At 39.8% G+C, this 27842-nt stretch overlaps 4 protein-coding genes and 1 pseudogene across 4 annotated transcripts; 3 read left to right on the top strand and 2 right to left on the bottom strand.

Moving 5' to 3' along the window:
• The first annotated feature begins 29 nt into the window (after window positions 1–29).
• LOC149109781 (uncharacterized) lies at window positions 30–2680 on the top strand (annotated as a pseudogene).
• A 460-nt stretch (window positions 2681–3140) lies between these two features.
• LOC110041422 (uncharacterized) lies at window positions 3141–4723 on the bottom strand. The gene has a single exon (XM_020746700.2). The coding sequence runs from the start codon at window positions 4406–4408 to the stop codon at window positions 3533–3535; it is 876 nt and encodes a 291-aa protein (XP_020602359.2). The 5' UTR covers window positions 4409–4723; the 3' UTR covers window positions 3141–3532.
• Window positions 4724–6761: 2038 nt separating this feature from the next.
• On the top strand, window positions 6762–12064 carry LOC110041506 (26S proteasome regulatory subunit 6B). Its single transcript, XM_089293770.1, has 7 exons — window positions 6762–6851; window positions 8105–8375; window positions 9001–9519; window positions 9742–9818; window positions 10328–10496; window positions 11051–11106; window positions 11894–12064. The coding sequence occupies exons 1-7, from the start codon at window positions 6819–6821 to the stop codon at window positions 12005–12007; spliced, it is 1239 nt and encodes a 412-aa protein (XP_089149896.1). The 5' UTR covers window positions 6762–6818; the 3' UTR covers window positions 12008–12064.
• Window positions 12065–13640: 1576 nt separating this feature from the next.
• LOC110041468 (GDP-fucose protein O-fucosyltransferase 4-like) lies at window positions 13641–21408 on the top strand. Its single transcript, XM_089293768.1, has 6 exons — window positions 13641–13739; window positions 18185–18258; window positions 18751–18849; window positions 19277–19634; window positions 19816–19935; window positions 20312–21408. The coding sequence occupies exons 2-6, from the start codon at window positions 18201–18203 to the stop codon at window positions 21177–21179; spliced, it is 1503 nt and encodes a 500-aa protein (XP_089149894.1). The 5' UTR covers window positions 13641–13739; window positions 18185–18200; the 3' UTR covers window positions 21180–21408.
• On the bottom strand, window positions 15296–17369 carry LOC110041406 (beta-1,4-galactosyltransferase galt-1-like). The gene has a single exon (XM_089293769.1). It carries the CDS (start codon window positions 17164–17166, stop codon window positions 15727–15729), a length of 1440 nt encoding a protein of 479 aa, XP_089149895.1. The 5' UTR covers window positions 17167–17369; the 3' UTR covers window positions 15296–15726.
• Window positions 21409–27842: the final 6434 nt, after the last annotated feature.

Below are 27842 nucleotides of genomic sequence, written 5' to 3'. Positions count from 1 at the left end.
GATCGTCACGCAATTTGCCCCATATGGGTCAAGAAGATTGTGTGACGAGCCCTAAGAACGTCTGCGTATGAGACTAAGCACCTGCAGACTTTAGGAAGATTAAAACTAGTTTACGGGGAGAATTGTCAGTAAAGTACCATAACGAAACATGAAATGGGAATTTTACTTTCGCTTAAAATTCCCTTTGAGGTGTGTAGTCTTCAATCGAAAAGCTTTCTTAGAAAATCGGATTCATGTTGGGAAAATCGGGGGATAAAATTAGTTTAAAATTTATAAAAAACGTTCACTGGCTATATAAAGTTAAAACTTTCAGAGCTTTCGGCTGTCAGACTACAGCCTTCGATGGATAAAAAATGGAAAAGATAACAACTACAAATATATACAAGCTATATACAAGCCAGCTCCACCTATTTTTGTATATATTTGTAGTTGTTATCTTTTCCATTTTTTATCCATCGAAGGCAGTAGTCTGGCAGCCGAAAGCTCTGAAAGTTTTAACTTCATATAGCCAGTGAACGTTTTTTATAAATTTTTAATATGTTTTGTCCTGGCTACGGTTCTTCTATTTTTAAAAGATAAAATTAGTGTTCGATAGAGGGGAAGGAACAACTTTTGGTTCGAGTTATCGATCGAGAGGTTCGAGAAATTGAGGGTTTGAGAAATCGGGATTCCCCTGTACATTACACCATGACAGTCACAATTAACTGAGCACAAACCGTGATTCCCCCGTAGCGTATTGTGATCGATGAACCAATGAAATTTGGTCGCCTATACATGTTCACGCGTGAGACCATAGACCTCATAAATAAGATGAAACCAAAACAAAAAGGAATTAATTAACACAAGTTTTTCGCCGCTCGTGACTGTTGCATTGGGGAAGAACAAAAAAACAGATGCTGTCCAAGGTTTTTTCCTCCGTGATCTTCGCGGTAACTACCGTATTCCAGGCTGTCCCAGTGTCAGCTCTGCGCGATCAACTGTCTGCAACAGGCTACGGATCGCTCGAAATTTCCATGGTTCGACATGGAGAGAAGTATGCCACCAACAGACCTTGTTACGCGTACGAAGATGTATCACCCTTGTACCACGGCATGACTCATGTCCGAGGACTGAACGACAAACTTGGGACTATTAACTTTAAAGTTAATGTCCCAGTCATCATTTACCTTGCCATCGATTCGCGTAATTCATATATTCACGGAGACGACTACGAAGACACGGGAGATTTAGTCATGCTGGGCGGCTGTCACAAGCCCGGGCCGGTTAAATCCCCTATTTACCGGAGCCGTCGGGTACACGGACCCGGTTTGGTGACGGTGTATTTCCACTCCTCTCGAATGACGGGGATTTTTCTCCGAGATAACGCCTTTGACGTGCGCCCTTATACAGAGCTGAAGGTGACGTTCACCGGTACCCCCGGGAGATAAGCATGGTGCGGCAGGGGGAGAAATTTAGTACCAACCGGGACTGCTACAAGATGGAAGATATCCCTTCGAAATACCACGGACTTACGCATCTCCGGGGACCAAACGACGAGACCACTATTACTTTCCACGTGAATATTCCAGTGGCGGTATATGTTGCCATCGACTCCAGAAATAACCGAAACACCATTCTACCCGCATATTTCAAAGCCACCGGGGAAAAGATTGTACACGGGGGATGTCACGCGCCCACCGACTTCCCAATATACGAGCGAAAATACCCCAGCGGGGGAATCGTTTCCATTCCACTCATTGCCTCACGGATGATTACAGTGATGGTCAAACCTCTGATAATGAACTGATCAATAATCAAGAAATATCCAAAGATAACTTGCGACACGTGTAATGGTTGACGCTGGTAAAGAAACTTGTCTGTTAAGTGTTAGCAAATAACTTTGAAATGTATAATTTGTAGCAGGGGGTGGGGTTGAGGTGTATCGCGCTCCAGGAATTACCTAAACAAACATCAACGCCGACCTTTTCAAATATGTCAGAAGTTTATCGTGACTGCTTTAAGGGAAAATTCTAGGCCACCGTCATCCCCCGTGCACGTGGGAAAACTAGGGTTTCTTTTTGAAATATTTCTGGTGATGAGAGTGACAATAGAACGAGAACAAAGTTTTGCGCACGCCCTCGACATTTCAAATGAGATATTGAGCAGCTCGGATATATTTAACTTCAACCTACTGTGTTTGAAATGACCGTGCTTCCTTTGGAATAGACCTTTATTAGGGTCGAAAGTCGAGAGATCACTTACAACTTCTTTAAACCGTATCAAGGGTCCTTATTCCAAACATCCTTGAACCTAAGTCAGACCCAAAATGGAACAGTGTGATATCTTTAAGATGGAGAATGTGCAAAGGGCATCTGCTCGCTTCTGTAAAGGGGATTACAGATATACATCAAGTGGTACTTCTATGTTGAAAGATCTGGAATGAGAATCCATAGCCTCTTGCCGCAAACATGAACAAGCCCGTCTAAGCAGCATGTATAAAATTACAAATACACACTGTAGTATTATTCATGTCGACAAATCTAAGTACAGCTATAGAAACTCGAACCCGTGGATCTCATGATTTTAAATATTATGTTGAGCTCACGAATAACGATTTATTCGTGATTATTCTTTATTTATTATTTAAAGTCAGTGGTATACCGAGTGGTAACAAATTGATAAAAACGATATGATATCCTCACATGTGAATATATCATTTTTGATAACATTTTCTTTTGTCCCTTTAACTACACTTAAATTTGTTGGTGTATGGTCGAAACATCTTCAGATCTTCTTCGTTCGTCATCGGCAATCTTCGGCAATCTTCGGTAATCTTCGGGAAATGTTCGGAAACGTTTGTCTGCCTTCGGAACAATTTTGGAAAATCTTAGAAACTCTTCGGAAAATGACCGGAATTGAAATCTTCGGAAAATCGTCAAAAACGCCGTCATCAGTATGTCTATATAATAAACAGGACATAACACGTTAGCTCGAATATATGAATTTTATGTTCTCACGAACATAAAGTTCATATCTTCTCGCCACCGTGTAATATCCTCTATGTATTTAAGTATTCGTATTTTCCTAGGACTTAAAGGCGAGTGTGTAATACCAAAACAAATATAAATGACAAGTGGGTTATTCCATGGTATACTACCAGAGAGCGTTGCATAACTGCTATTTATTTTTATTCCATTTCAAAGTTTTCAATATTAACAGAATATGTTTCGCTAGATAGTTACTATATAGTCAGAATGTATTGATTGTTGAAGTATGACAAAGACACATGCTTAAAAGAGCTACAACTCCGTCGGTTACAAGTCTTACAAATGCTTCTCAAACTCGAGTGAGAACATTCAGAACTATGTTACTTGGTCTTTACACAACTACAATGATTCTACGGCAAATTTCGCTATATGTCTATCATGACAGTGATGTCGCTTGACGTCTTTTCTTTGAAAAAACTACGGTTTTCTAAAAATCTCTAAAACCAGTTAAAATCATCATGTTCAGTTTCAATTTACTGTGACGTTATTACATGCCGTTTCCATAGTTACATCAGTGGTTTGATCATAACTGTGAGCATCCTTGACGCAATGAGTGGAATGGAGACGATTCCCCCGCTGGGGTATTTTCGCTCGTATATTGGGAAGTCGGTGGGCTCGTGACATCCCCCGTGTACAATCTTTTCCCCGGTGGCTTTGAAATATGCGGGTAGAATGGTGTTTCGGTTCTTTCTGGAGTCGATGGCAACATATACCACCACTGGAATATTTACGTGGAAAGTAATAGTGGTCTCGTCGTTTGGCCCCCGGAGATGCGTAAGTCCGTGGTATTTCGGAGGGATATCTTCCATCTTGTAGCAGTCCCGGTTGGTACTAAATTTCTCCCCCTGCCGCACCATACTTATCTCCCGAGGGGTACCAGTGAACTTCACCTTCAGCTCTGCATAAGGGCGCACGTCAAAGGCGTTATCTCGGAGAAAAATCCCTGTCATTCGAGAGGACGGGAAATGCACCGACACCAAACCGGGTCCGTGTACCCGACGGCTCCGGTAAATAGGGAATTTAACCCTAGGCTTGTGACAGCCGCCCAGCATGACTAAATCTCCCGTGTCTTCGTAGTCGTTTCCGTGAATATATGAATAACGCGAATCGATGGCGAGGTAAATGATGACCGGGACATTAACTTTAAAAGTTATAGTCCCAAGTTTATCGTTCGGTCCTCGGACATGAGTCATGCCGTGGTACAAGGGTGATACATCTTCGTACGCGTAACAAGGTCTGTTGGTGGCGTACTTCTCTCCGTGTTGTACCATGGAAATTTGCAATGACCCATAATCTGTGACGGACAGTTGTTCCCCATGATCAGCATTTACGATCGTGGCAAAACTCATAATCAAACAGCTTAAAATCGATGAGGTCGCCATGATGATGTGAGTCTTACCTATTATCTCTGTGACGAAGCGTTAAGCCTGACTGTGCGGCTCGGTTTATACCTCTCTGTCGTTATCGCTTTTATCTAAGAACGTGCTGAATTGCGCTGAAATGTAATTGAAACCAGGAGGTTTGTATGGCTGACACATAGGGCTCAAATACAAATAAAAAAAACAAATTTAATAAGAAAATATAATAAGAAAACCAAACGCTCAAAAAATGAACAAACCAAAACGTTAATAAAAAGTAAAACGCAAAAAAAAAGAAAAGAAAAGAAAAAAAATTAAGCTGAACGCAAATAACGCAAGAGGCGCAGAGCATAACCTGGGTTACAGTTTCGTTGAGTGCTGTAATGCTCTACACGAATTGGAGAGATGATTTCCCCTACACTTGTTTGTTTCATAATAAACGATGGACAGGGTGGAACTGAGACGACTCAAAGAACACTTTTTTCATCTTTGATTTAGAACCAAGTCATTATTCACTTTTTTTATTTGCGTTTCGCTTTTTTCCTGTGTGTTTTTCTTGTTAATTTCATTTTAGCTTTAGATTTTTTCTTTTTTAAATTTGCGCTTTCTTTTTATTGATTATCAGTATTTATTTTTTATTTTGTTTTAATTTGCAATTTCTTTTTTAGCTTATGTCTGAGCTTTTCGGGCCACTGTAGGTTTACGTGATGGGTTGAAGGGAGGAAACTGTACGAATATCCGCCAGGAAGTTGATTTCAAAGTGACTATAAAATGTTTAAGCAAGCAACCGCAAGGATGATCCTGCTGGTATACGTTGGATCAATAGTCACCTAATCGGCTTCACATATAAAATGAAAAATATAAAAACAGAAACCGACACAACGTAGGATGATTTTTTTGAAGGTGTACTATATTTTGGCTAGCCAAACCAGCCTTCTTCAGGTACAATGGGACGTGTTTTTATGTAGCATATTTTCGTAATACCGGAAATACATAAAACTAATTGACATTGTAAATTAAAGATAAACATATGGTAAAATAAAATAATGAAATAACATAATAAAAGGAAACGATTAATGTGTTTCTTCGCGGATGTTTAGACCATCTGGATCAACTGTTCTGCCTTTTGAATTAAAAAAGCTTCCCTGGCCTGACGGATAGAGTCTCAGTTGGAAAATTACATGCCGTTAGCAGTGTGGTTAGGAGAGGACAGGAAATAATTTCAAAGCCACTTGCTGCACGGAGCCCGTAAATCGAACCGGCACGTTTAGGATCGCGCCGTGAGGAGGAACTAAAACCTTTGCAGCTCATATCACTGGCAGCAGACCCAGGCATCCCGGCTAAAATAGAAGAGGGGAAACATACCATAACTGATCTGAGTTTTGCTGAAAATAAAGGAGACTAGAAATAGACGAATTGAAATATATTTAAATTCAGCCTAAAACAATAGACCTCAGTACGAGGCTCTGGGGTTTATTCCCCAGAGCCCGGTACTGAGGTCTGTTGTGTTAGGCTGAATATTAATATATCGAAATTGGTCTATTTCACTCATTGTGAACACGATCATGGCTATACGCGATGTCGCGCGATGCATGATGTCACACGATGCGTGACGTCGCGCGACGCGTGATGTTGCGCGATAGTCAGTACGAGCGCGCACAAAGGATGAAAGGAATCGTCCGCTTTCAAAACCTCTGAACTTCCGCATTTTCACAATCCGTGATTGTATGATACAGTTGCCATGCCATTGAGTGAGAGTTCCTAATGAAAGTGGTAAAAGTTCAATTGAGGCCTTACACTACTTCGCCGATCTACGGCATCATCATCACCCTGATGATGCCGTAGATCAGCGAAAGCTTGGATTTTCTAAAAGATTTTAATATCATTTTACAGTAGTGTAAGGCCTCAATTGAACTTTTACCACTTTCATTCAAAATGCTACTGAAGGACAACATGCAACGATTATTGAGAGTTCCTAAGTTGAGATAAAAATCAAGTAATACAATGCATCTGAATGCGTCAGCTGGTAGAACTCGTTAGAAAGCGTGATGGTTATCAACAAATAGAATAAGTCAAACTAAAATGAAGTCAAGCGAGCAAAAATAAATTAAGCAAAATCTTCTTATATTTCTCACTGTAATCTATATACAGTAGCGGTTCTATGACCCCTTTAGACCCTTAAGAAAATGAACTCTTGTTATGAACATCACGGCCGCCGTAAAATTCCTTTATATCTTAAAATAAAAGAGAAGAGGCTAGAGAAAGAAAATCGGATAGGCTTTGAAAACCTTTAAAGACTGCCAAGGAACTGCTACTAAGCGACATTCCGCCGACCCGGTTTTCTCGTTCCGATCTTGATTTTCCTTCCTCTCCGAGAGTCCGCGTTCCTCTCGTCTGCGGTTGACATCCGGGAACTTATAATCGAGAATCCAACATGGAGGAAATAGGCATTGCTGTTCAAAGTCAGGTTAGTTTCGTCTTCTTTTCTTTGAATCATTTCAGTGTTATTAAGTTATTTACTATCAGCTTACAGAAATTAAAACCTTAAGAATTGATTTAGTGAAATGGTCGCTGACTTTCTCCTTCCTGAGTGGAGGTTTCCATTGAAATCAATACCTTCTTTGTCGTGTCTTGTTAGTGAGAGTAAAATTTTGCTTTGTCACGTTTGCGTCTTGGAACAAGAATTTCTTGGGAAAAGATCGAGGGAAAACTTTCAGTATGGAATGTTTGTAGTTATTCTTGCTCAGTAAATTGCTCCTCTAGTTCGTATATTCCTCACTCTAAAATTGTACTAAATTTGTATAGTTGTTGAACCTTTGGCAAAGTACACTGTACTTGGAAATGCGACAGCTCGCTCAGTTGAGACTACAGAAAAAGTAGTGTTTAAGATTATTTGTCCGTGGAGATTTCTTTGTGCTAGAGTAGATTAGATTACTAGATAAGATAAGTCTTAGACTAGAAACCTTTGCCTTATTGATTGAGGCCAACAATGAATTTGTTTCATGTGCTTGTTAGTGTGGTCACGTGTTTAATATTGAAACCTAAATTTTCAGTCTAAACTAGGTTTGATTAAAATTGTTTTAAGTCTCATACAATGAAGTCCTGTAATAATCAAGTTCTTGCCAAATTGTCACCAGGATCTTTCTTATCTCAAGTTAAACTTTTGACTGTCTTTAGGAACTGACAGAGAAGTCACCTCTAAAATACTACTAATCCTTTGCCCATTAGCACCTGCTACTCCAACAGTGTGGCCTGGGTTTGAATCCTAGACCCTGTATAATTTGTAGGTTAAGTTTGTTGTTATCCTTGCTTCTAGCATTTTTGTTGGGGTTCTCCTGTTTTCCTTTTTCGTGCAGCACCAAACTCTTTATATTCCAATTTGTTCTGGAAATGGTGGACTAGGAGACACTCCAGGGATGTGCCACTTCTATTCCACTTAATGTGGACCTCTTAGGGGAGGGGAGGGGGAAGTGAGAGGAGAGCATGTTCCCTTTCATCCCTTGAAAATGTCACTTTCTTTCCCTTGTTGCCTTTTATCAATCTCCACTGTTCCCCAAAACTTTTTTCCAAAGTTCCCTTTAATAATAGGAATATCCCTTGTTCACTCAAATCAATCCCCAAAATATCCCTTGTTCCCTTGAAATAAATTATCACATTACCTTGTTCCCTAAGACCCTGGGGAGGGCCTCATTTATTTGTTCATTTTTTCCTCTTGTTTAGGATTCAAGTCGACCTGCAACAGCTGTTAGCAGTTCGCTTTCAACTGTTGACCCAGATGTCGATGATCTTTACACAAAATATAAGAAGCTTCAAAAGCAACTTGAATTTTTAAAAGTCCAGGAAGAATACATCAAAGATGAACAGAAGAATCTGAAGAAGGAACTACTCCATGCGCAAGAAGAAGTGAAACGAATCCAGTCTGTACCTCTGGTTATTGGCCAGTTCTTGGAAGCTGTGGATCAAAACACAGGCATTGTTGGTTCCACAACGGGTTGGTGACTATTAGTCGAGTTTTTGTTTAATACACACAAACTTACTGACTCATGCCCAATATGCAGGGTGGCATGTGGGGTGATTTTATCAATGGAGGCTTCTTAGCAGGTGACATGGTTAGTCCACCTCCAGTTCCTCCTCATCAGGATGGTAGCAGAGTGTTCCATTCCACACTGTTTGAAGACGTTTCTGTTTGAGATGGTGTTGGGTCAAAAAAAACAAAAAAAAAAAACCAGAAAAACCATATGAACTGAGTGCTAACAGTATCCAGCCAGCCATACGTGTTGACATCTGTACATTTATTTTAGGGAAAATTGTTGGCTTAGTTTACAAGTGCAATGTTTTGAATGTTTTGAACTCAACATCCTTGCTTATAAAGTTTTCAGGGTCTTGAAACCTGGAAAAAAGTACTATGAAAAATGAGGAAACAATCATCGAATCATGGCAAGACAGTCAATGTTTTCGTTTAGTACTGCAAGATTTTGAACTCCAAATTCTTTCTTATAGAGTGTTCAAACCATGTTGTGAAATCTGAACAAAAGTACTTTGAAAATCTTCTAATCAGGTTTCATTTATTAAATGTTGTGCATAAATTACTAAAAGATATCTTTGTCCCTCACTAGGGTCAAACTACTATATTCGTATTCTCAGCACTATTGATCGAGAGCTGTTAAAACCAAGTGCATCTGTAGCCCTTCACAAGCATTCCAATGCATTGGTTGATGTTCTTCCTCCTGAAGCTGACAGCAGTATAGCTATGTTGACTGCTGACGAAAAGCCCAATGTAGCATATGCTGACATTGGTGGAATGGACATTCAAAAACAAGAAATGCGGGAAGCTGTCGAACTTCCCTTGACACATTTTAAGCTCTACAAGCAAATTGGAATAGATCCTCCCAGAGGTGTGCTTATGTTTGGTCCTCCTGGATGCGGTAAAACCATGTTAGCAAAGGCCGTTGCTCATCACACGACAGCTGCCTTCATCCGTGTTGTGGGTTCAGAGTTTGTCCAAAAGTATCTTGGCGAGGGGCCAAGGATGGTGCGTGATGTGTTCCGTTTGGCAAAAGAAAATGCTCCTGCAATAATATTCATTGATGAGATTGATGCCATCGCTACTAAGAGATTTGATGCTCAAACAGGAGGTAAGGAAATCAAGCATGCATATTAAGATTTATGATAGACCCCTGCTACTTAGTGAGTCAAAACATGACTTATCTAGGAAATTGCTTAAATTTTTGTGTACCCTTACCCATCAGTCTTTTCTGCTGAACTCATTGTGACTGGAATGTGAATCAAAATGTTGGTATATTCAAGTAGTACGTGTAGTCACCTTATATTGATTGTTCTTTAAAATCTTTTCTTAGCTGACAGAGAAGTACAAAGAATATTGCTTGAGCTGCTGAATCAGATGGATGGCTTTGATCAGAATGTTAACGTTAAGGTGGGCAGATCAATAAAATCGTGCTTTGTACTTCTCAATGAACACATGAATTTTTTTTACAAAATCCAACACTAAATTTCACTTTTGATATAATAATTTATATCAAGCATGAAAGACTGTGTTTGGCCACATTTTCAAACACCGAGAAGAGAGCTGAAAATAGGGTGCACAGTGGAGAATTTTTGATGAACTCTGAGGTGTTTGGAATTGTGGTAAAACGCTGTCTTGAGTGTTTGATATATCTTCTCAATCCAAACTAAAACTGAGGAGAAAGTGGAGAAATATCATGTAAATTTGTGAAAGTCTATGCTTATTAAGATCAGATATCCAAACACTGTCATGGTCATGATTTCCTTTCTTTAGACCTGATGAGTTATTAATGAGTTTGAGGACTAGAAACAGTGGACGAGGAACCTATCCATGGGATGTGCCAGTTCCCATTTAGTTTGATAATGTCTATTGTCTTTGTAATGTTGTTTGAAAGTTTCTTGCCATTCTGTTTTAAACAGGTGATCATGGCCACAAATCGTCATGACACACTTGATCCTGCACTGTTGCGTCCAGGTCGACTGGATCGTAAGATTGAATTCCCCATGCCAGACAGAAGACAAAAACGTCTTATCTTCTCCACAATCACGGCTAAGATGAACTTATCAGAAGAAGTTGATTTAGAGGATTGTATCCTTTTCCTTCACTGGTATAAAATTTTTGTTTAGAAAAGAGGTTGAGCAAATGTTGTTAAACCTTCAAGAAAGCTGGGGTAAACTTAGTGTCAGATTAAGTGTGGAGGGAGATGACTTTTGCTTTGAAGAATTGGGAGTTTCAAAAAAAAAAATTTGAAGAGTCAGGATACCACTTATCTGATTATTTTTGAAATTTTTTTCAAAGCCTTCTTTGACTAACTAGATTATTGATTGGTTTCAGGTTGGGGATTACAATTGACTGCCAGGTTCTAATCAATTTGGGGTTAATAGACCACTATTTGATTTGACTCACAGACAATGATTGACACACTACTCACCCCCATCTCCAGGGCTGTATGAATGAGTACTTTTCAATATTATTAGAGTGGCTTGATAAAATACTAGGGTATACACAGAAGTACTTAATGGCCCTGTAATATCCGATGGACTAGAAGGTGCTTTACACTATGGAAACTAGCCAAAGAGGCTTCAGAAGCAGTGTGAAAGTAGAGAAAATTACTTTATAGTCCTTAACAGGCTTGTTATCAGATGTTGCAAGACCAGACAGAATCAGTGGTGCAGACATCAATGCCATTTGTCAAGAGGTAAAACTGCTACCACTCACAATGTACCCTCTCTGCCCTGCTTGGAGTTTGTATGGGCTGCCAGTGAACTGGTAGTGTAATGCTGGGGCAGGGTAGGGGGGGGGGGAGGGGTGGTTTGACAGGCATCCAGGGGAAGTGGTGATACTCCTTGGTGTTTATACTTCAGGGAGTAGAATTTTGCCAACACTTGTTGAGCCATATGGTCAGTGCAGTCTCTAAAACTGGACAAACTATACAAGCCATACCGATAAGCTTCCCTGTCGCATTGTTTGGTTTTCTACTGAGTTTTCAAAAGTAATGCTACAATGATGACAGATAATGAGGAATTAATCATGTGTGTTAACTGAAGCGGAAAGAATGACAGGGGGCGGAGGTAAAATCTTTATCATTTCCATGGTCTAGCTGGACCCCATAACCTCTCTAATTCTGGTGTATTTTGCCTCTGAGCTATGAAACACTGTGAGTTTTTCAATTGTGTTTCCTGAAATGTCATACCCATGAGGTGGTGAACATATAAAGTAAATTAAGTCTAGGAACTGCAGTGGACCAAAGCAACGAGATTTTTGTCTCAGCTGCAGCAACTGGAGGATAGACTTTCCAAGTCTTGATGTACCAACAAAATCTCTAAATATGAGAAGGAGAATTGACAAGTTGAGCAGGAAACTAAATGAGTTCATTTTGAGATCACTGCTATGGACTTTACCAATGTCCTCCTTTGTAAATCGTTTGAGTCTTGTCTTTCCCACATTAGTCTGTATTTGAATAACAAGATTGTTTTGTTTTTCAGGCTGGAATGCAGGCTGTGAGGGAGAACCGTTACGTGATCCTGGCAAAAGATTTCGAAAAGGGCTACAAGAACAATGTCAAGAAAGACGAACAAGAGCATGAGTTTTATAAGTAATAAGGACAATGTACCAACTCTCGATATTTCTGTGAATAAATGCTGCTTACTACTGTATTATCTGTTATTACTTGGGTGGTTTTTCTGTACGTGTAAAATTTATGAAATACCACAATTCAAATTTTCTTAAAAGTTGCTCTCTGTTTTCAGGATAATTTAGGCCAGTCAAGCTTGTTGAAATGGTGATTTTAAAATCAGTTTTAACCTTGGAAAGAAGCTTGAAAAACAGAGAGAAACTTTTAAAAATTTTCTTCATTTTCTCTCTGAAGTTGCCATGCTAACTGAGCTCTGTGATGCAACACTGATATTGGCTGATAAGTAACTTTCTGGGGTGTTCCAAGTAATGGAAAATAATGGGTTTTCCAGTACTCTCTTACAGTCCTACTGTGCTGGAGGTCCCTGGTGATAGGTCCATTGTTTTTAGTGACAAAATCCCACCCAGGTGAAAGACCTCTTGTTTATAGGCCTCAACTTATGCTGCCCACACACACACTTGTTGTCATTCAGCCCCTTCTGCGGGTCCCAACATCACTGACTTGCATATAATTTGTTGTTTAAAATCTTGAATAGTGAACAATTCTGGTAAATTTGCAAGATAAACAACCAACTGGCGATATGGAATTAAGTAAGGAAGGAGATTTGGAGACTGAAAAGATTGTCTTTAGCTAGTCCAAACAAACTTCTTCATGAAATTGCTTGTACCCCATGGTACCAGTGCTGTCAGGAAAGGACTGATTATGTAACTCGATACTTGCCTTACCCACCTAGCCATGGATATAGTAACACTTTTTATTGATTTCCTTGTTCTGTATTTTTCAGACAGGGATTGTGTGACCGGCTTAATCCTTGTTAAATTAAAATACTCCTAAGACAGTAGCCTGTGAACAGGCTCCCGACTGGAGCTAGAAAGGTCCAGGGGCCCATTTCTCAAAGGTCTCAAAAAGTCATCACAAAATCTCAAACCTTATGATTATTCTTAATGTGAACAGAGGTTTCCTTCATACAAGAAGTTCTAGGCGTAAACACTTCTCCGTTTCTAGATACAGATGAGCTAAAAATGGCTTTGTGGGCCCGAAAAATTTCCGGGTCTTTCGAAAAACAGGCCCCAGAAGCCTGTTCACAGTCAAGGGTCACAGGCGCTTCACAAGCTGCTGAGACAGTATGAACTGGGGGTGGGGATCTCTCATATGGGGGATGCTTGTCGTGCGTACCTTTTAGGGGTTAAAAATGCAGTTTTGGTACGTCTTAGGGTGTTCAGCCCCAAAAGGTCCACAGCGGGAGCTTTTGTGGTACCTTTTAGAGTTTTGAGCTGAAAAAATATGGCAGGAGATAAGGTGTTGTTTTAGAATAATTGGTACCTCTTAGGGGTGAAAAACATTTCAAGCCACATAAAAAAGAATCTTGGTGCATCTTAGCGGTTCTTCTCAAAATTCCCGACAAGCACCCCCATCCTGTGTAAGCTTCCCCTTGCAAAAGTTAAAAGTTTTTTCCGATTGGTGTTAAGGTTTGACCTCTGCAGAAAAATACCTTTAAAGGACTTTAAAGATTCCTTTGAACTCATGAACAAACCCTTCTCAGTCCTCTCATGAAGTCTCTTGCCACAGCAGTGGTTGGCCGAGGTCTGGGAACTAACAAATGTACGCCTGGTGATTTTTAACAAAGTGTCTTGTTTCTTGGCAATGTTATGCTTTGTGAATGAATGCAGGGCTTTATTCAAGCATCGCTTTTAACGGTAAGTTCATTTCTCTCGCTTCAAACTATTTGAGATAGTATTGCCGTTCGTTCTTGCCGTATTTGCACCATGCTTACCTCCGCGATCGGTCGTATTAAATCAATATGCTTAAAAATGAGCTTAAGTCTTAATTACGTCTTGGCTAATTACTACCTTCTATAATCATAAAGCCAAAGGCTTATCATCGGTAATATTCATAACGGATTTCGTTTTCCTCACTGTTCACGAATTGAACTAAAACATCGGAAAATTCTAATGTTGTAAGAAGGCTAAATAGTAACTAGAAAAAGCTTGAGTATTACTCGTCTCACTAGATTTAGATAGTTCCTGGTTTTCGCCGTTTCGATCTGTACAAATTTACGCTAATAATGTGTACTTAAGCTGATATATAAGAAGAACTAAGCGGTTTTGTGTATTGTTCTTAAAATTTTGTTGAAATGGATTGAAATAAATTTATTCATGCTGATCAAGACTTGTGTAACATGTGGTAGGTAAATATTTCACAATAAAAGCAGCTAACTGAGTGGTATTAGTTTACACTTCCATCCTGAGATGTTCAATTAGCTTTATCTTGTATTTTGAAATAGACTTCAAATTGATATCAGTAGGTTACTTACTTGCTAAACACCCTTAAATAATTTAATACAGTCACTATATTTTTCGGGATCATGGGTTTTTGTCAGACCTCTTCTCAGTTGCTCCTGAGAAGGATGTTTTAAAAACGTGTTACATCTCATCAAAGGAAGGGTGAATGAAAGTTTTTTTTTTTGGCAGAAAACCTTACTGTTTCTTTGTCCTTCCCAGCACACCCTACAACCTTCATCATGATATCTTTTCTCCTCAGTCTTCTGTCACCAATATTTTTTCACCAGCTTTTTTCATCATCAGTCTCATAAGAGATTAACATATTTTGTGATCTTCATCATGAGGTAGTTTGCGTGGGGTTTTAAACATTTGCAAATGTTTGGACCCAGGGGAGAAGGGGTGGAGGGGACAGGGAAGGAGCACATCACTCATGGGCAGGACTATTCCCTGTATGTCCTATATGGGAAAATGTCATTGGACAGAGTAAGATGTTTGGTCTTCCTGTCCTAAACAGGCTATTCAAGTTGAGTCTGTCCTAAGCTGGGTCTGAATTTGTCCTACACAGTGTATTGTTGCACGATCGCTGTTCTATACGGTCCTCAGCTCTCTGAGATCAGAGATGTTTTTGCTGATGTTCAACATCTCAATAGTCAATATCAGATAATTTCCAGGACTAGGAAATAATTTTGTGGTTATCGGAACTTCACCTAGTTCTTCTAGAACTGTGGGTGTTGTCCTGCACAGGCTATGTGTTTTAAAAGATGTTTTTTTGTTCTAAACAAGGTCAGGCTTCTAAGCCACCACAGGCACCCCTACACCCAAACATGGGTTACAAAACCCCTTCCTGTAGGGCTTGTGGTTTGTATTTATCATAGAGATATTACTGAGGGTGTCATCATATTTTAGTTGTGTTCACGTTCTCCAAGCACTTTTCTTTTGAGCACCCTAAACACTAGCTATTAAGCAGCACATTCATGTTGTATTTTTTATTATGCTGTATTGGAAGGTTCTAATCTTAAGAAAGATCACTAATTCCATATTCAAATGAAGGCTACTGAGCAGCACTTTTCAGAGGTTTTCTTTTGTTTTTTCCAATTTGTTGCAAAATGAAACAATGAGGATTTTGAGCTCAATTATAATAATAAAAGGGTGCCCTAAATAGTAAGAAGTAGAAGAGTAGAGTAGAAAGTTTAATAAATAAAACGTTTGATTCTCTTATTAGTCAGTGGCGAATCCAGACCTTGAGCGAGGGGGGAGGGGGGGGGGGGGGTGCTTACCTGCCAGCTTTTCCTCCTTCAGCGCTTTTTTTTACCCAAAATAAGGGGAGTGGGGCCAGGGACACCGGGCCCCTCCCCTAGATCTGCCACTGTTAGCTACCTATATTTCCTAACTGACCCTAGTTTTATGCCGGTCCTTGATGCCTTAAATAAGTCATCGTTGCATTAAATTTAATTTCTAGTTCTTTGCGATATTTCTCCATTGTGTGGTCCTCGTGAGGGTCACCACAGTCCCACTCCCTGTTATTGCATTTCCCATAATAGAACACGTTACCGAGGCCTGCCTCCACTTGACGAGTGGTGTAATAATCTTTTGCCATATTTGAGATTGTATTTAAATCTAAAGAAATAACCTTTTTGGGAGAGGCAACACATCTTGACAACTCTTCAATTGGTGCTTTAGTCCTAGAAGTGAATCTTTGAGTGTAAAGTTGAGTTTTCAAGTTCTTAACCACGTCTTTTGATGTGTCAAAAGAAAAACCTTGAAAGCAATAGCCAGCGACATCTTCATCCTTCGCACTCTCTAAGATTTTAAAAGTTGATTTTTCTGTAAGGGGGACAATAAACTCGTCCAGGTGATTAAATGCAATGTAAGTAAATCTGCCCATGTTTCTATACAGACAGTCATTTAAAGCTGCTGATTGTCCCCTATCTTGGATATTTGAGGAAATGTAGTGTGGTAAGTTCCAGGGGTAAACAGACAGTAAACCCCTCCCTCTGTAATATCCGAGAACTTCCCGGGTTTTGTCCGAGACTCTTGAGTCATAAAACGTGACGTGGGACACGCCCAGAATCTGGGATAGCTCTATGAATTCAACCATTTGCGTGACAGATATTTCGCCAGTTATTGGTGGAACGCAAAGTCCATACGTTTCCATATTTACCGTGTGGTCCGTAACATGTATGGGAATTTCTTTGGTGTTTCTGTCTGTCTGACGGTACGATTCGGGCTCTGTAGAAATGTTGACCGAGCATAAAGTATAACTGTCTATTTCTTCTGGTATATCACATGATGAGAGAAACCCTTGAAAGGAGTAACCCTCGTTTGTTCCAAATTCCTCGATTTCCACAACGCTGGTAAAGAATTCGTGTGTTCTCGAGTCCACGAAGTGACAATACATTTGAGTTGATTCGTCGTAGGACGGCAAAATGGAAATCATACGAATGAAACTCTGCTCTCTGAATCTGTAGTCCAAAAATGCTGAATATACGACACTCCCTTCCTGAAGCTCGTGAAATTGTAACTTTTCAGTTTCGCGGATGTTCGCGCAGATTTCGTAACGTGATACTTGAGGAGGAAAGAAATCTTCTGGCAGCAAGTCTTCGTCTAAAACTTCACTCGCTTTAGGCAAAGTGATGGGATTTTCTGTTTGAAGACGGGTCTGTTTCTTTGCCGTCTTCAACTGGCGTGACTCTTTGACTTGCATGTGTGGACCAAGCTTGGTTTTGTCTTTTGATTGTGAACTCAAGTGTGGTAACAGGAAAAACGGCGATAAAATCAGTATTCCAACTCCTACAAACATACAGGCTCTCTTCAAGAGTCTCTTGGTCTTTCTACGTGTCATATTCGCGTCAAAAACACAGCGGATTTAAAACAGGCAAGATGGAAGAGCGATAAACAGCATCTAGTGACGGCAATAATCGCTGAGTTTTCGTTGACAAAACGCTCACAGAAACTTGATAATAAACAAAAACTATCTTTCGGCAGCATTGTGGCTGCTATCAATAGTTTTCATTTTGAGCGGAATCAGTTCACATATCATTCTGTTTCAATTAAATAAAGGACCAAAAGGTTAAATACCTTTCTTTCAAATAATAGCTGAGTTGTCTCAGTTGTCTTATTTTTAGACAACTGATTAGTTTTGCAAAGGATTTCATGGCTTAAGATTCTTTTGTTTTTCGAGATTGATAAGACATTTTCCCTCTTTTCGCGCAATTAGTGTATTTTACCTTTAAAACATGTGAACAAATCGGAACGGTTAGTTTTGCCGGTTTGATTAGAAGGTTGTGTCATAGATGTCATAGAATTAACACACTGAAATAATTAATATCTGTCGTATCTGATATGCCTCCGGCGGACTTCTTAACACACTGTCTGCTATTTCATCAATACCGTATGATATTTTGATTATTTATAAACAGCCACGTGTAACGAATTAAATAGAACCTTCTAGCGAAGTCTGAAACGTGAAGTTGTGTATAAACCACCCTTAACGTTGACCTTTAGCGCACATTTTGGACGTTAGGGAAAGTCTGCACTCCTTCTTTGCACGATACCAGCCTCGTATTAATTTCTTCAGCTGTACATCGATACAAAAGAGTCTTGTCGATAACCGGGTGATAACAGAAATAACATATATGGGCCGTGTAGAATGCTTGTAGACGGCTTTTTAATCTGGTATTAATTACAGAGGCATGACAAATGCTGCGTATTTTCGGAGAGTTTACCACAAGTGGAGTCCTGTTGTGTTTCCACTCAATATTCCTTAAGAGAGCATTGTTAGTTGATATTGAATGGTGTTAAGGAACAGAGAGTAAGATGTTATGTTGAAATAATGACTTATTTTAGTCTTCTCATTTCAGATTTGATTAACCGTTAATGATGGCTTTGAAAGGAGCTGCAATTACTATCAGCGTAATCTTTGTTTTCGTGTACGGTAAGTGTTCTACAAGGGTTTCTAGTTCTGTGTTTCCCGATCTCTTCAGTTAATAGTTCTGAAAACTCGCGCAACACGCTTTAAACAATCACAGTTAACATGGTTGTTCTTTCAACCAATCACAAGCAACGAAAACTATTCATGACTTGGCTTTCTTTGGTTTTCAATTGTCGTAAAAGCACAACCAAAGTAATCTCTTTGGCCAATCACCAAGGACGCAGACAATCCATGTAGCTGACGTGAAGCGCGGGAAAACTTTGCAAGCGGGTCTCGCGAATACCTTAGTTTCGGTTTTACTTCTGATTGGATGACCCAAAGTGGCGCAATTTTTTTCAACCAATCGTGTAGCGTGAAAACCGCTGTAACGCGTGTTTCCCGCCCTTTGCACCCGCTCCATGTTTTCCTTCGCTTGGTAACTGCATCGAGTTTTATTTTGTCAAATTTCTGTAAACTTTAATTTATAATTTGTAACAGTCTGTGTTATTTTACTAGCCCTGGTCCCGTTTGGAAAGTTTGAAACGGCAACGAACGAGGAAAGCGATAGCCAATCACATTGCTCTGCTGAGGGAAAGTGTTCCCTTGAAAAGGAAGGTGAGTTTGGGTGTGGGATGTGCTAACTTGAGTGACAGAAAATAAGTGAGAAATAACTGAGTGTGAGCAAAACTAGAATGTTGTTCTCTTCATTTAAAATTAAAAACTTAGACCGTTCTGGACCCGCTACTCAATTGTTTCTGCGCATCGCTCTCGCAGCTCATTTCGCAATGTCACGCATAGCGCCACGTCACGCATTTAAGGGAGAAATGCTAACAAGTAAAGGATTGGTAATGGTTCCGTTATCTTCTCCTGCAGTTTTCTCCCTTAAATGATCCGTGGCCCCATCTTTGTTTTTCACACTACTTCCTGTACTGTTTCTTTCTATGTTAACAAAAAATCTGAACTTGAGAATTTTTAATTATTTCGTTTCTTCTGCTTTCTTCCTTCTTAAAACAAACGTTGTACGTTTTTGTTTTATTTCCAGCCAATCTTCACGACACTGAAACATTAACCGAGCAAGAACATCAGTCACGTTACAGCAAAGATTCTGTTCCTTTGATACCTGAAGGCGAGAAACCTATCTTAATATGGTGGACTAAAGACCTGTTTCCTCATGACCGGCGACAAAAGAACCACGAGATATCTTGCAACAAAGGCGCGTGTATAACATCTATTGACCGCGGGCTCAAAAACGATCCGGCCACTCGAGGGTTCATCTTTTATGGGACTGACCTGCGCGCTGACGACCTACCACTCCCGCGAAGGCCCTGGGACGAGTGGGCGCTTTTTCACGAGGAGTCGCCTAAAAACAATTGGATGTTGACCTTCGAGGACGCGCTCGTGTAAGTATGTCAGACAAGGGGCATTATCAGTTCCCAGTATTGAGTCCTTAGTCGTAAAGGTCTCCAAAGTTTTTCTGGAGCCATTTTTTTCCATTTGTTATTTTGATTATCTAGCGTTAAGGAGATCTCTACTTGCTTTGATTTGTAGCGTTAACTCGCCGCTGTTTGATTATGTTATCAGGCTTTTCAATCACACAGCAACATTTCGACGAGAGTCTGACTACCCTCTGTCCACTCATTACATCAAAGATCTTGCCGACTGGACGGAAACGCCCGCGGTACCAATTGAGGAGAAAAACAGGTCAGTGTTCTCCTTGTACTCCCTAAAAATCTCGCACCAAGTCCCTCAGGCTCCGCGGTAACTGGATGCAACGCTAACCGTAAAGCTTGCGGGCTGTAGGTGAAACCGGACCTCGTTGCCTTCACTGAAAACCGAGCGAAACTGTCTTCTTTCAATGCTATATAGCATATAATTTACCCCTTGTTCTTACCATTCCGAGAAATTACAAATGAACCATATATAGAAACATCATTAATACTGACTTAACTACATATTATGGGAGTCGTACTTCGTCTGTACACAGCGACAAGAACCTCCAAATTTACAGCTAACCATACCAATGCAAGGAACCTTCGTCGAGATTGTTTCTCAAGACAATTTTCCTTCCTTGTCATAGATTACAAAAGGAGGAGGGCCTGGCGCCGATTATCTACGTGCAAAGTGACTGTCACACCCCGTCAGACCGTGAGAGGTACGTGAAGGAACTAATGAAGTACATCGAGATTGACTCGTATGGACGGTGTCTCAACAACCGTAAAATGCCTGAGGAGATTGATGGCTTTCTAAAGCTTCAAAGTCCAGATTATTACAAGTTTCTCGCTCAATACAAATTCAATATCGCCTTTGAGAATGCTGTTTGTAACGATTACATGACGGAAAAGCTTTTCCGGCCGTTCGAAGTAGGCGCGGTGCCTATTGTCATGGGGTCCCCGTTGGCGAAAGACTGGATGCCAAATGAGAGATCAGGGATCTTTGTGAACGATTTTAAGCATCCAAGAGAACTTGCTGAGTTTATAAAACATCTCAATTCAAATGACGATGAATACGAAAAGTATATGGCTTACAAGGATCCCAAGCATATCACGAACGAGTTTCTGCACAAAGCGTTGAAGGGAAGACCTTGGCGTATATTAGGAGAATGGGACAAAGTGAATTTTGGGCACCGTATGTATGCAGGGTTTGAATGTCATGTTTGTGACCGCGTTATTGAGCGACAAGAGGCACTGCGGGCGCATTACTTGGATCCAAGCAGAAACCCACCCCCTCCCCCTCGTACTGCTAGTAAGGAGCACCTGGCCTGTCCTGAGCCAACTGTTTCCATAGCGACTGATGAGAGGGTAAACAAGAGTGTTAACTTCTGGGAAGGGCTTTACGAAGCTCGGGCGCTCAAGAAAATGTTGTTGGCGGGAGAGACAGATACCACAAAGTTTCTGTCGAAATACTTGAAGAGATTAACAGACAAATATGATCAATGGGTTCGTTGACAATTTTTGGAACTCATTAAATGATAGGTAGAGTGTTGCAATGTTTCAAAATCATAGTTAAGTGGAAACATAAGGGCAAACCCCTGACGCTTAGGGATAAATGAATGATTGGATGGATAGACGAACGGAAGAAGGGACGGCCGGATTTATGGGTAAATTAGTGAACAAATAAATGTTCGAAATTTTATTTATACACGATTAAAATATCAATAAAATGCAGAAAATGTAATTTTCCATACATAAGTTTCCATGTCTACCGTGTGAGAGTCCGATGGAGAAAACCACAGAGGGTAAATTTTTGAATTATATGCTGACAGGAGCCATAATCGGGGACGGAGACCGTAAGCGCGCGCCATTTCTAGTATTGGGGTTGTCCCCATGATATGGGACAATAATTCTATTTTTAGAACAAATTGCGCCATCACCTGCGGCACACGCGCGTACATGCTGCGAGGATTTCTGCGGATGTCGCGCGGGGGAAATGGCGTCCGAAATTCCGAAATGTTTCATGTTTTTGCCCCACAACTCAACGCGTTTACGTCTGTTGGAATTTTGCTTAAGTATTTTCGTCGTAAGCTGCTCCAGTTTGAGTGAAGTAAGACAGTGTCGAATTTAGGTATGTTCCGCTGTAAGCTTATATATATCGCTGACCAAGTTGTGTTCCGACGGATGCTTCTTTTACATGAACTGTACATCATTCCACTTTAAATTTCACATATGTTGAAGATTAACAGCTTTTCCATTACACAGCAAAAAACTAGCTGGATATATTTAGATATAGCAGAGCTTCAGGACTTCCTAGTTTCCTAGGTCCTCTTGCCACACGCTTGCGAGGAATTTGCCAGTCTATCGCGACCGAAAAGTAAAACAAAATAATTGCTAGTTTGAGTTTCGCTTGAATTGTAAGCAACACTTGATGTTTCACTGGCATCAAGGTCCAATAACTTTACGTCCGTAGATACTGCTAAGTTTTACTCGTGTAAAAATCCAGTAAATTCTGTGTTGTCGATGAATGAGAGCGCCCGCCGATGCGTGTTTTGTACAGTCAGTAAACATGACAAATTGTACTTCCGCCGCAATTTCGTGTGAAAGCGTACATCGAACTCAAACAATAACTCTATAGTTTTTAAATATGTTTAAGATTGATAAATGTTTGAGAACATATTAAAAGCTAAGCTGAAAATGTGTGAATAAAGCAGAAATAATCAGCGAAGTTTCGATGACGCTTTCTTTAATCAACTTCGAATAACGATTTCGATTTCATTGATCGAGTTATCAAAACTCGTTGTCTATTTTCATTTTTCGCTGTATAAAACTTCACTATGCTTATGTTGAAGAAACACACATGATGTTAGTAGCCTTTTTTGCGTTCGTGAAATTTGTCGAAGCATCTCAGCACAAAAGATAACGAAAGAAATCTTTGTCAAGATTTGTTGACAACTGAAAACACCGACTCGGACTTGAAAGTGCACGAGCTGCACTATGCAAATGAGCTAATTGTACGCGTCAGACTTTCCTTTCAAAAACTTTTGCAAACTCACCAAACAAGCGGAAGTTAAACAATAAGAAACCATCAAAACAGGTTTTGGTTATGATTAACCATTGTCTGAGAAACTCACAAATTAACTCGATACCAGAGTAGAGAGTTTTCTTGCTATATTCTTAAGTCAAAACAAACGCAAAAGCATACGCGTAAGCTTACAACTAGCAGATAACTAGCAGATCTTATTATTCATTCCCAGCGCGAGATTGAAGTCTTGTTTTCGACCCTGAAAAACCCACCTTTTCCGTTAGCTCAGAGCATAAAACTACATATAAGCGCCCTGGTTCGTATTCGCTGCCTTATCCCCTGCCATCGCTGTGAAAAATACGTAAGATAATCTCTCAAGGTCTCTCAACTCTCACCATTTGATCACGCAACGTGACAGCATCCACACGAGAGCCCCCGACATGTGCGTGGATCCGCGCGGATATATGACGTCAGGATGGCGCAATTTGTTCTAAAAATAGAAAAATTGTCCCATATCATAGGTACGCGCGAATCCCGAGACTTACGGTCTCCGTCCCCGATTATGGCTCCTGATGCTGATTATTAGGCTTTTCTAGGGGGACTTAAAATAGAGCGAACAGGCGACAACTTCCTCACACCTCGCAGCATGGAACACCTTAAGGGAAAATCCCTTTTTCTTCGGCCTAAATGGTTGAGACGCATGAATAAAGAGAGAATTTTGGTTTTGATTGTTCAGCGAAATTTTTTTACATGAAGTCCTCCCCCTGTTCGGTTTAATGTGAAGGGTTCAACATTAGAAGAACATTAAGGTGGCTCAAAACAGTTTCCAGCACTTAGATTTTGTTGGCTCGTTATAACAACTCTTTTTCACTTGATGCTATAATCATGGTATCAGAAAACTGCCCAATCATTGGTGAACACGTTGTTATCATTTCCGTGAAACAATAGGTTACCATAGCAACAGCATGACCTGTTAAAAACACCCTTAATTACAGCTTTCATCATCATCATCATTTCTCTTCGCGCCAGTAGGCGCACAAGGCCGTCACGCTTTCCGACCAACACTCCCTGTTCCGTGCCACCGCTTTGGCTACTTCCCAGCTCTTCCACCCCGCCTTGTTTCTTTCCTTCTCCACCGTCCTTCTCCAAGTTGTCTTTGGCCTCCTCGCTCTTCGACCTTCTGGTGTCCATCCTAATGCTGCGAAGCAGTCGTCCGCACCCTCTCTCCTGAGTATGTGTCCCAACCAGTTCCACCTTCTTCGTCGTACCTCGCAGCTTATGTCATCAATTACACCTTTAGGGACTTCAAAAACGGCACGGTGAATTTTTTTTTTTTTATCAAATTTTGATGAGCATGAAAAGAAGCAACTTTTAGCAAAGTTAAGAAAAATTCTGTACATAGGGTTCAGAGCAATCTTAAAGTTTTGAAAATGCAGATATTTTTAAAACTTCGCCAAAAGTTACGTCTTATCATGCTTATCAAAATTTGACAATACAAAAAAATTTCACTGTGCCGTTTTAAATTTTAAATTCGGGCAACAATGTTGCAGGTTTTTGAATCTCTTTTAAATGTTGTGTTAAAAGTCCCCCTGTGCGCCATGTTACACGATGTCGATTTTTAACGCAACAATGTAGCGTCAAAGATCGGCTTGTAGTACCTTTAGTTAAGCGTGGATTTTCTATAAGATCAAAGTGGTGTACAAATGTGCTTGCCGTAGATATATATTTTTTATGTAGTTAAGGACCATTTGAAGCTTCGGGTTTCCTTTATTGATGAGTTTTTTGGGGGCTTGTTATACAAGGTCAACCAGTGAACCAATTGGCGATACAACTGTGACTGAGATACTGCTAACGGAGGGTTTCTCGTCTAGTCACAGGAGCGTATTGTTGCATGACAACGAGGGCCAAAACTGCAAACACAGAATCAAGCAAACACATAAGGAAACCATTACGAAGTCATAGATTTCGGTGAGGGAGACCCACAGATAAATGGACGACTAATTTCTGAGTGCGGGGATTAGAAGGAGAAACAGAAAGAGAAACTAGGTAAGAGGAAATGTACAAGGGAGTGCACGGTGAAAAGGATGAAAGTAGGTGGGTAGGGATGGCGAAGCGTATGTTGAATTTTGGGGGCGGGGGGGGGGGGGGGGGGGTTACGAGCGAGCGCCAGAGGTGCTAACTTGTAGGGGTCTGGAGATTTTTGTAAAATTTATTATTTTATGTATTTTTTGATTGAAATTGGGGGTCTAAAGACCTCCCAGACGCCCCCCCCCCCCCCTCCCCCGGCTCCGTCGTCCCTGGTGAGAACCGTTGATTTCCAACGGAAATACCTCGATTTTGTTTTAAAGACCTCCATTAAATGACAAACTTTTAAAGTAACGAGTCATACAAATATCAAACTTTAGAAAGGTTTTATTAAAGTAGTTCTTTTCTTTTTTTTAACTGTTTCTAGCTTGTACCTTATTATCAGCTTTGATTCGGCTTAGGGCATAAGGTCTTTACACCGGGATATTTAAAAACCTGCAAAAAATCGACCAGTAAGATTATCAGAAAAGGGTTTATTTTACGAAATTTGACGGCCGCGTGAATCAGTCTTTACAAATGTATTTAATTTCTCGCATTTCGGTCTTAATAAAGCGTAAAAATGCAAAGATCTGGAGTGAAATTAGTATTTTTGAAGTGATACAATAGTTTTGCATAAGAATTAAAATCCAAGTCGTGAAAACATGCGGCGACTTTTTTGTCAGCGATTGGTTCTAGTCTGTAATCAATATTCATGACTACATGTGGAATTTCCGTCAAACCAAACTTTTGGTCATAGTGTGAAGACGTAGATTTATGTGCTCTTCCTTCGAAGAAGATAAAGCAGGACGAGATAGAATTATTAAAATAGTAATGCATGGTGAGTGTATGTTTAAATCTTTTCGCTGTTTACCCAACGGAACAATTTCTAACTTCCTAAAGTTAAGTTCTACCCTTCGCTCGCAATTTTCTTTGCCGAGCTGCACAGAGCTTCGTTCATAAACAAGATAGTCGTAGTTTCGCAATCACTGAGATGAAACGTTTCAGTGAAGGGTTAAAAAATAATTTTGGCGAAAGTTTGTACGATACTTGCGCTGAATTTGTTTGATATTTCCTGCTCTTCTCGTTGCGTGTTGTTCCCAGAAAGTTGAAAACCGTTACCACGTGCAGCCGGTTCATATGCGAGCTTTGGTCGCTGCCTGCCCTGCTAGTAATATGGTACTTGTGTATCTTGGAAATACATTTTTCCAGGGAAAAAGCTTATTTCTCTTCATTTTCTTATTTTTAAGGAGAGGAAATGGCCAAACGGTTACAATGGAATTCAATGGTTCGACCCGGCGAACGAAGGAAGAGATTGAAATTCACAAGGAGTTCAAATGGTTATTTAACAGTGGAAATGACGACGAGATAAGAATTTTACTCATACCTTCAGTTTCGATTAAAATGGTGGCATTATATTTAAAGTTTACGTCGCAAGGATAAGTTGTCGAGGTTTTTTTCTAGCAGAAAAAGTCGTGGTATTTATTTGTTTCGAACAAATACATTTTGATAACCTGAGATTATTTGTTTCGACCGAATATATAGTTTTATAATCTGACATCTCGATTCTGGCGGCCACCATTTTGGTCGACATGGATCAATATCTGGTTCACAAAAGGTGTTGTAAAAAGAAAAACGAAGTGAAGTATGGCGAGAATGATAAACACAATCATCGACTAGGAGATATTGTCTTGATGTGCTACCAAATTCTCAGAACTGGAGTTAAGACTAAGTAGGGCAGCCGTTAAGGAGAGTTGATATTTCAGCTTTAAAGTATGAACGAGCTCAGGATCGCGAACAGCTGAAAATATAAAAACTGTTCTGTAAATGCTATACATTTGCAAATCAAATTCAATTGTCCTCTTTTGTTTGTTAACAATTGCCTAGGAATGACCAAAAAAAGAACCTTTCGCATGCAACTACTACACAATAAGCATTTCAAATTAGCTATTGCACCGATTGTTTTTCAAGATTTAAAAGGCTGCCAACAATTTTGTAACAATCATAACCAGCAACAAATTTATCAAAGGATGATAATTTTTGCATTCGAGTTGGTATTAAAACGTGCCTTGTATATACATAGGTTTTGTTCAAACAGAGTAAAAAATTTTCGAAAACTTCTCAACAAGAGGTATAAATTTTCACGGTGGATTATTCCGACATTGCTTTGACATAACAAGTTCATAAAATATACTGAAGCGGCCGAAGATATTTTGCGTTGTTTAAGGAGTAAACATCTTTGTGCTACCAGATATTGATTATTTTGTGGTGTTACACTTTGGTTGTTGCACGGGAAAAGAGAACGGAGAAAAAGGTCGCATCGGAAGAGAAAATTATCTTATTTCGAAACTTAATTGGGTTATAACCATCGAAATTGGGCAATTTTGCGGGGGAACGATTGGATTTTGATTGATAAGTGTTCTTGCTCCTGTGCAACTGATCGAAGTGTACCATCTATATTATCGTATGACAGAGAAAGATATGAAATGGCAAGCTAAAAACGATTCAGATCAAACTATTGGATATAAAACTAAACTCGGCTAGTTGACACGGTTTTTCACGGTCGCGGGCTTTACGAGATTTAAAAAATCCATTTCGGAATTAAATTTGATCTTGTCATTTCATCTTTTTCATGTCTCGAGGAACTCTTGCATCCCCTCGCACAAAAAAACATCGGAAGTTAATCAGTTGAAAAGTTAAATTTGAAGAATGTTTGGCAAAAAAGTATTTCTAAACGGAAAAAACCTATCTTAAAATATAAATTTTTTTTTTCAGTGCTAGGTGATGCAGTAGTTTTGACGGGAATTTCTGTCAACTGTTGCCTTTGAGAATTTTTTGGCGATAAAAAACTTCTGAAGGGTAACCTCTTTAAATTTTTCTCAAAAAAGTTGTAAGGGGGGACGCTGTGCAAATTTTTTCAAATTTTCCCGCCAAAAGTCTTAGTTTTTAAACGTGAACTTTTCCCTTCACGCGTTTTAATTTAATTTAACTGATTTGTAATTAATTCATTAAGTACTTATAATAAAATAATTAAAAGAAAACAGCAAGTGGTGGTTTTTATTGTGTACATTGTTTTAGCATTGTTAAAAAAT

Source organism: Orbicella faveolata, unplaced genomic scaffold (assembly GCF_042242905.1).
Source record: "Orbicella faveolata isolate gen_17 unplaced genomic scaffold, um_ofav_v1 contig_25, whole genome shotgun sequence".
Taxonomy (NCBI): Eukaryota; Metazoa; Cnidaria; class Anthozoa; order Scleractinia; family Merulinidae; genus Orbicella; species Orbicella faveolata.
This window is presented reverse-complemented; position numbering and strand designations above follow the sequence as displayed.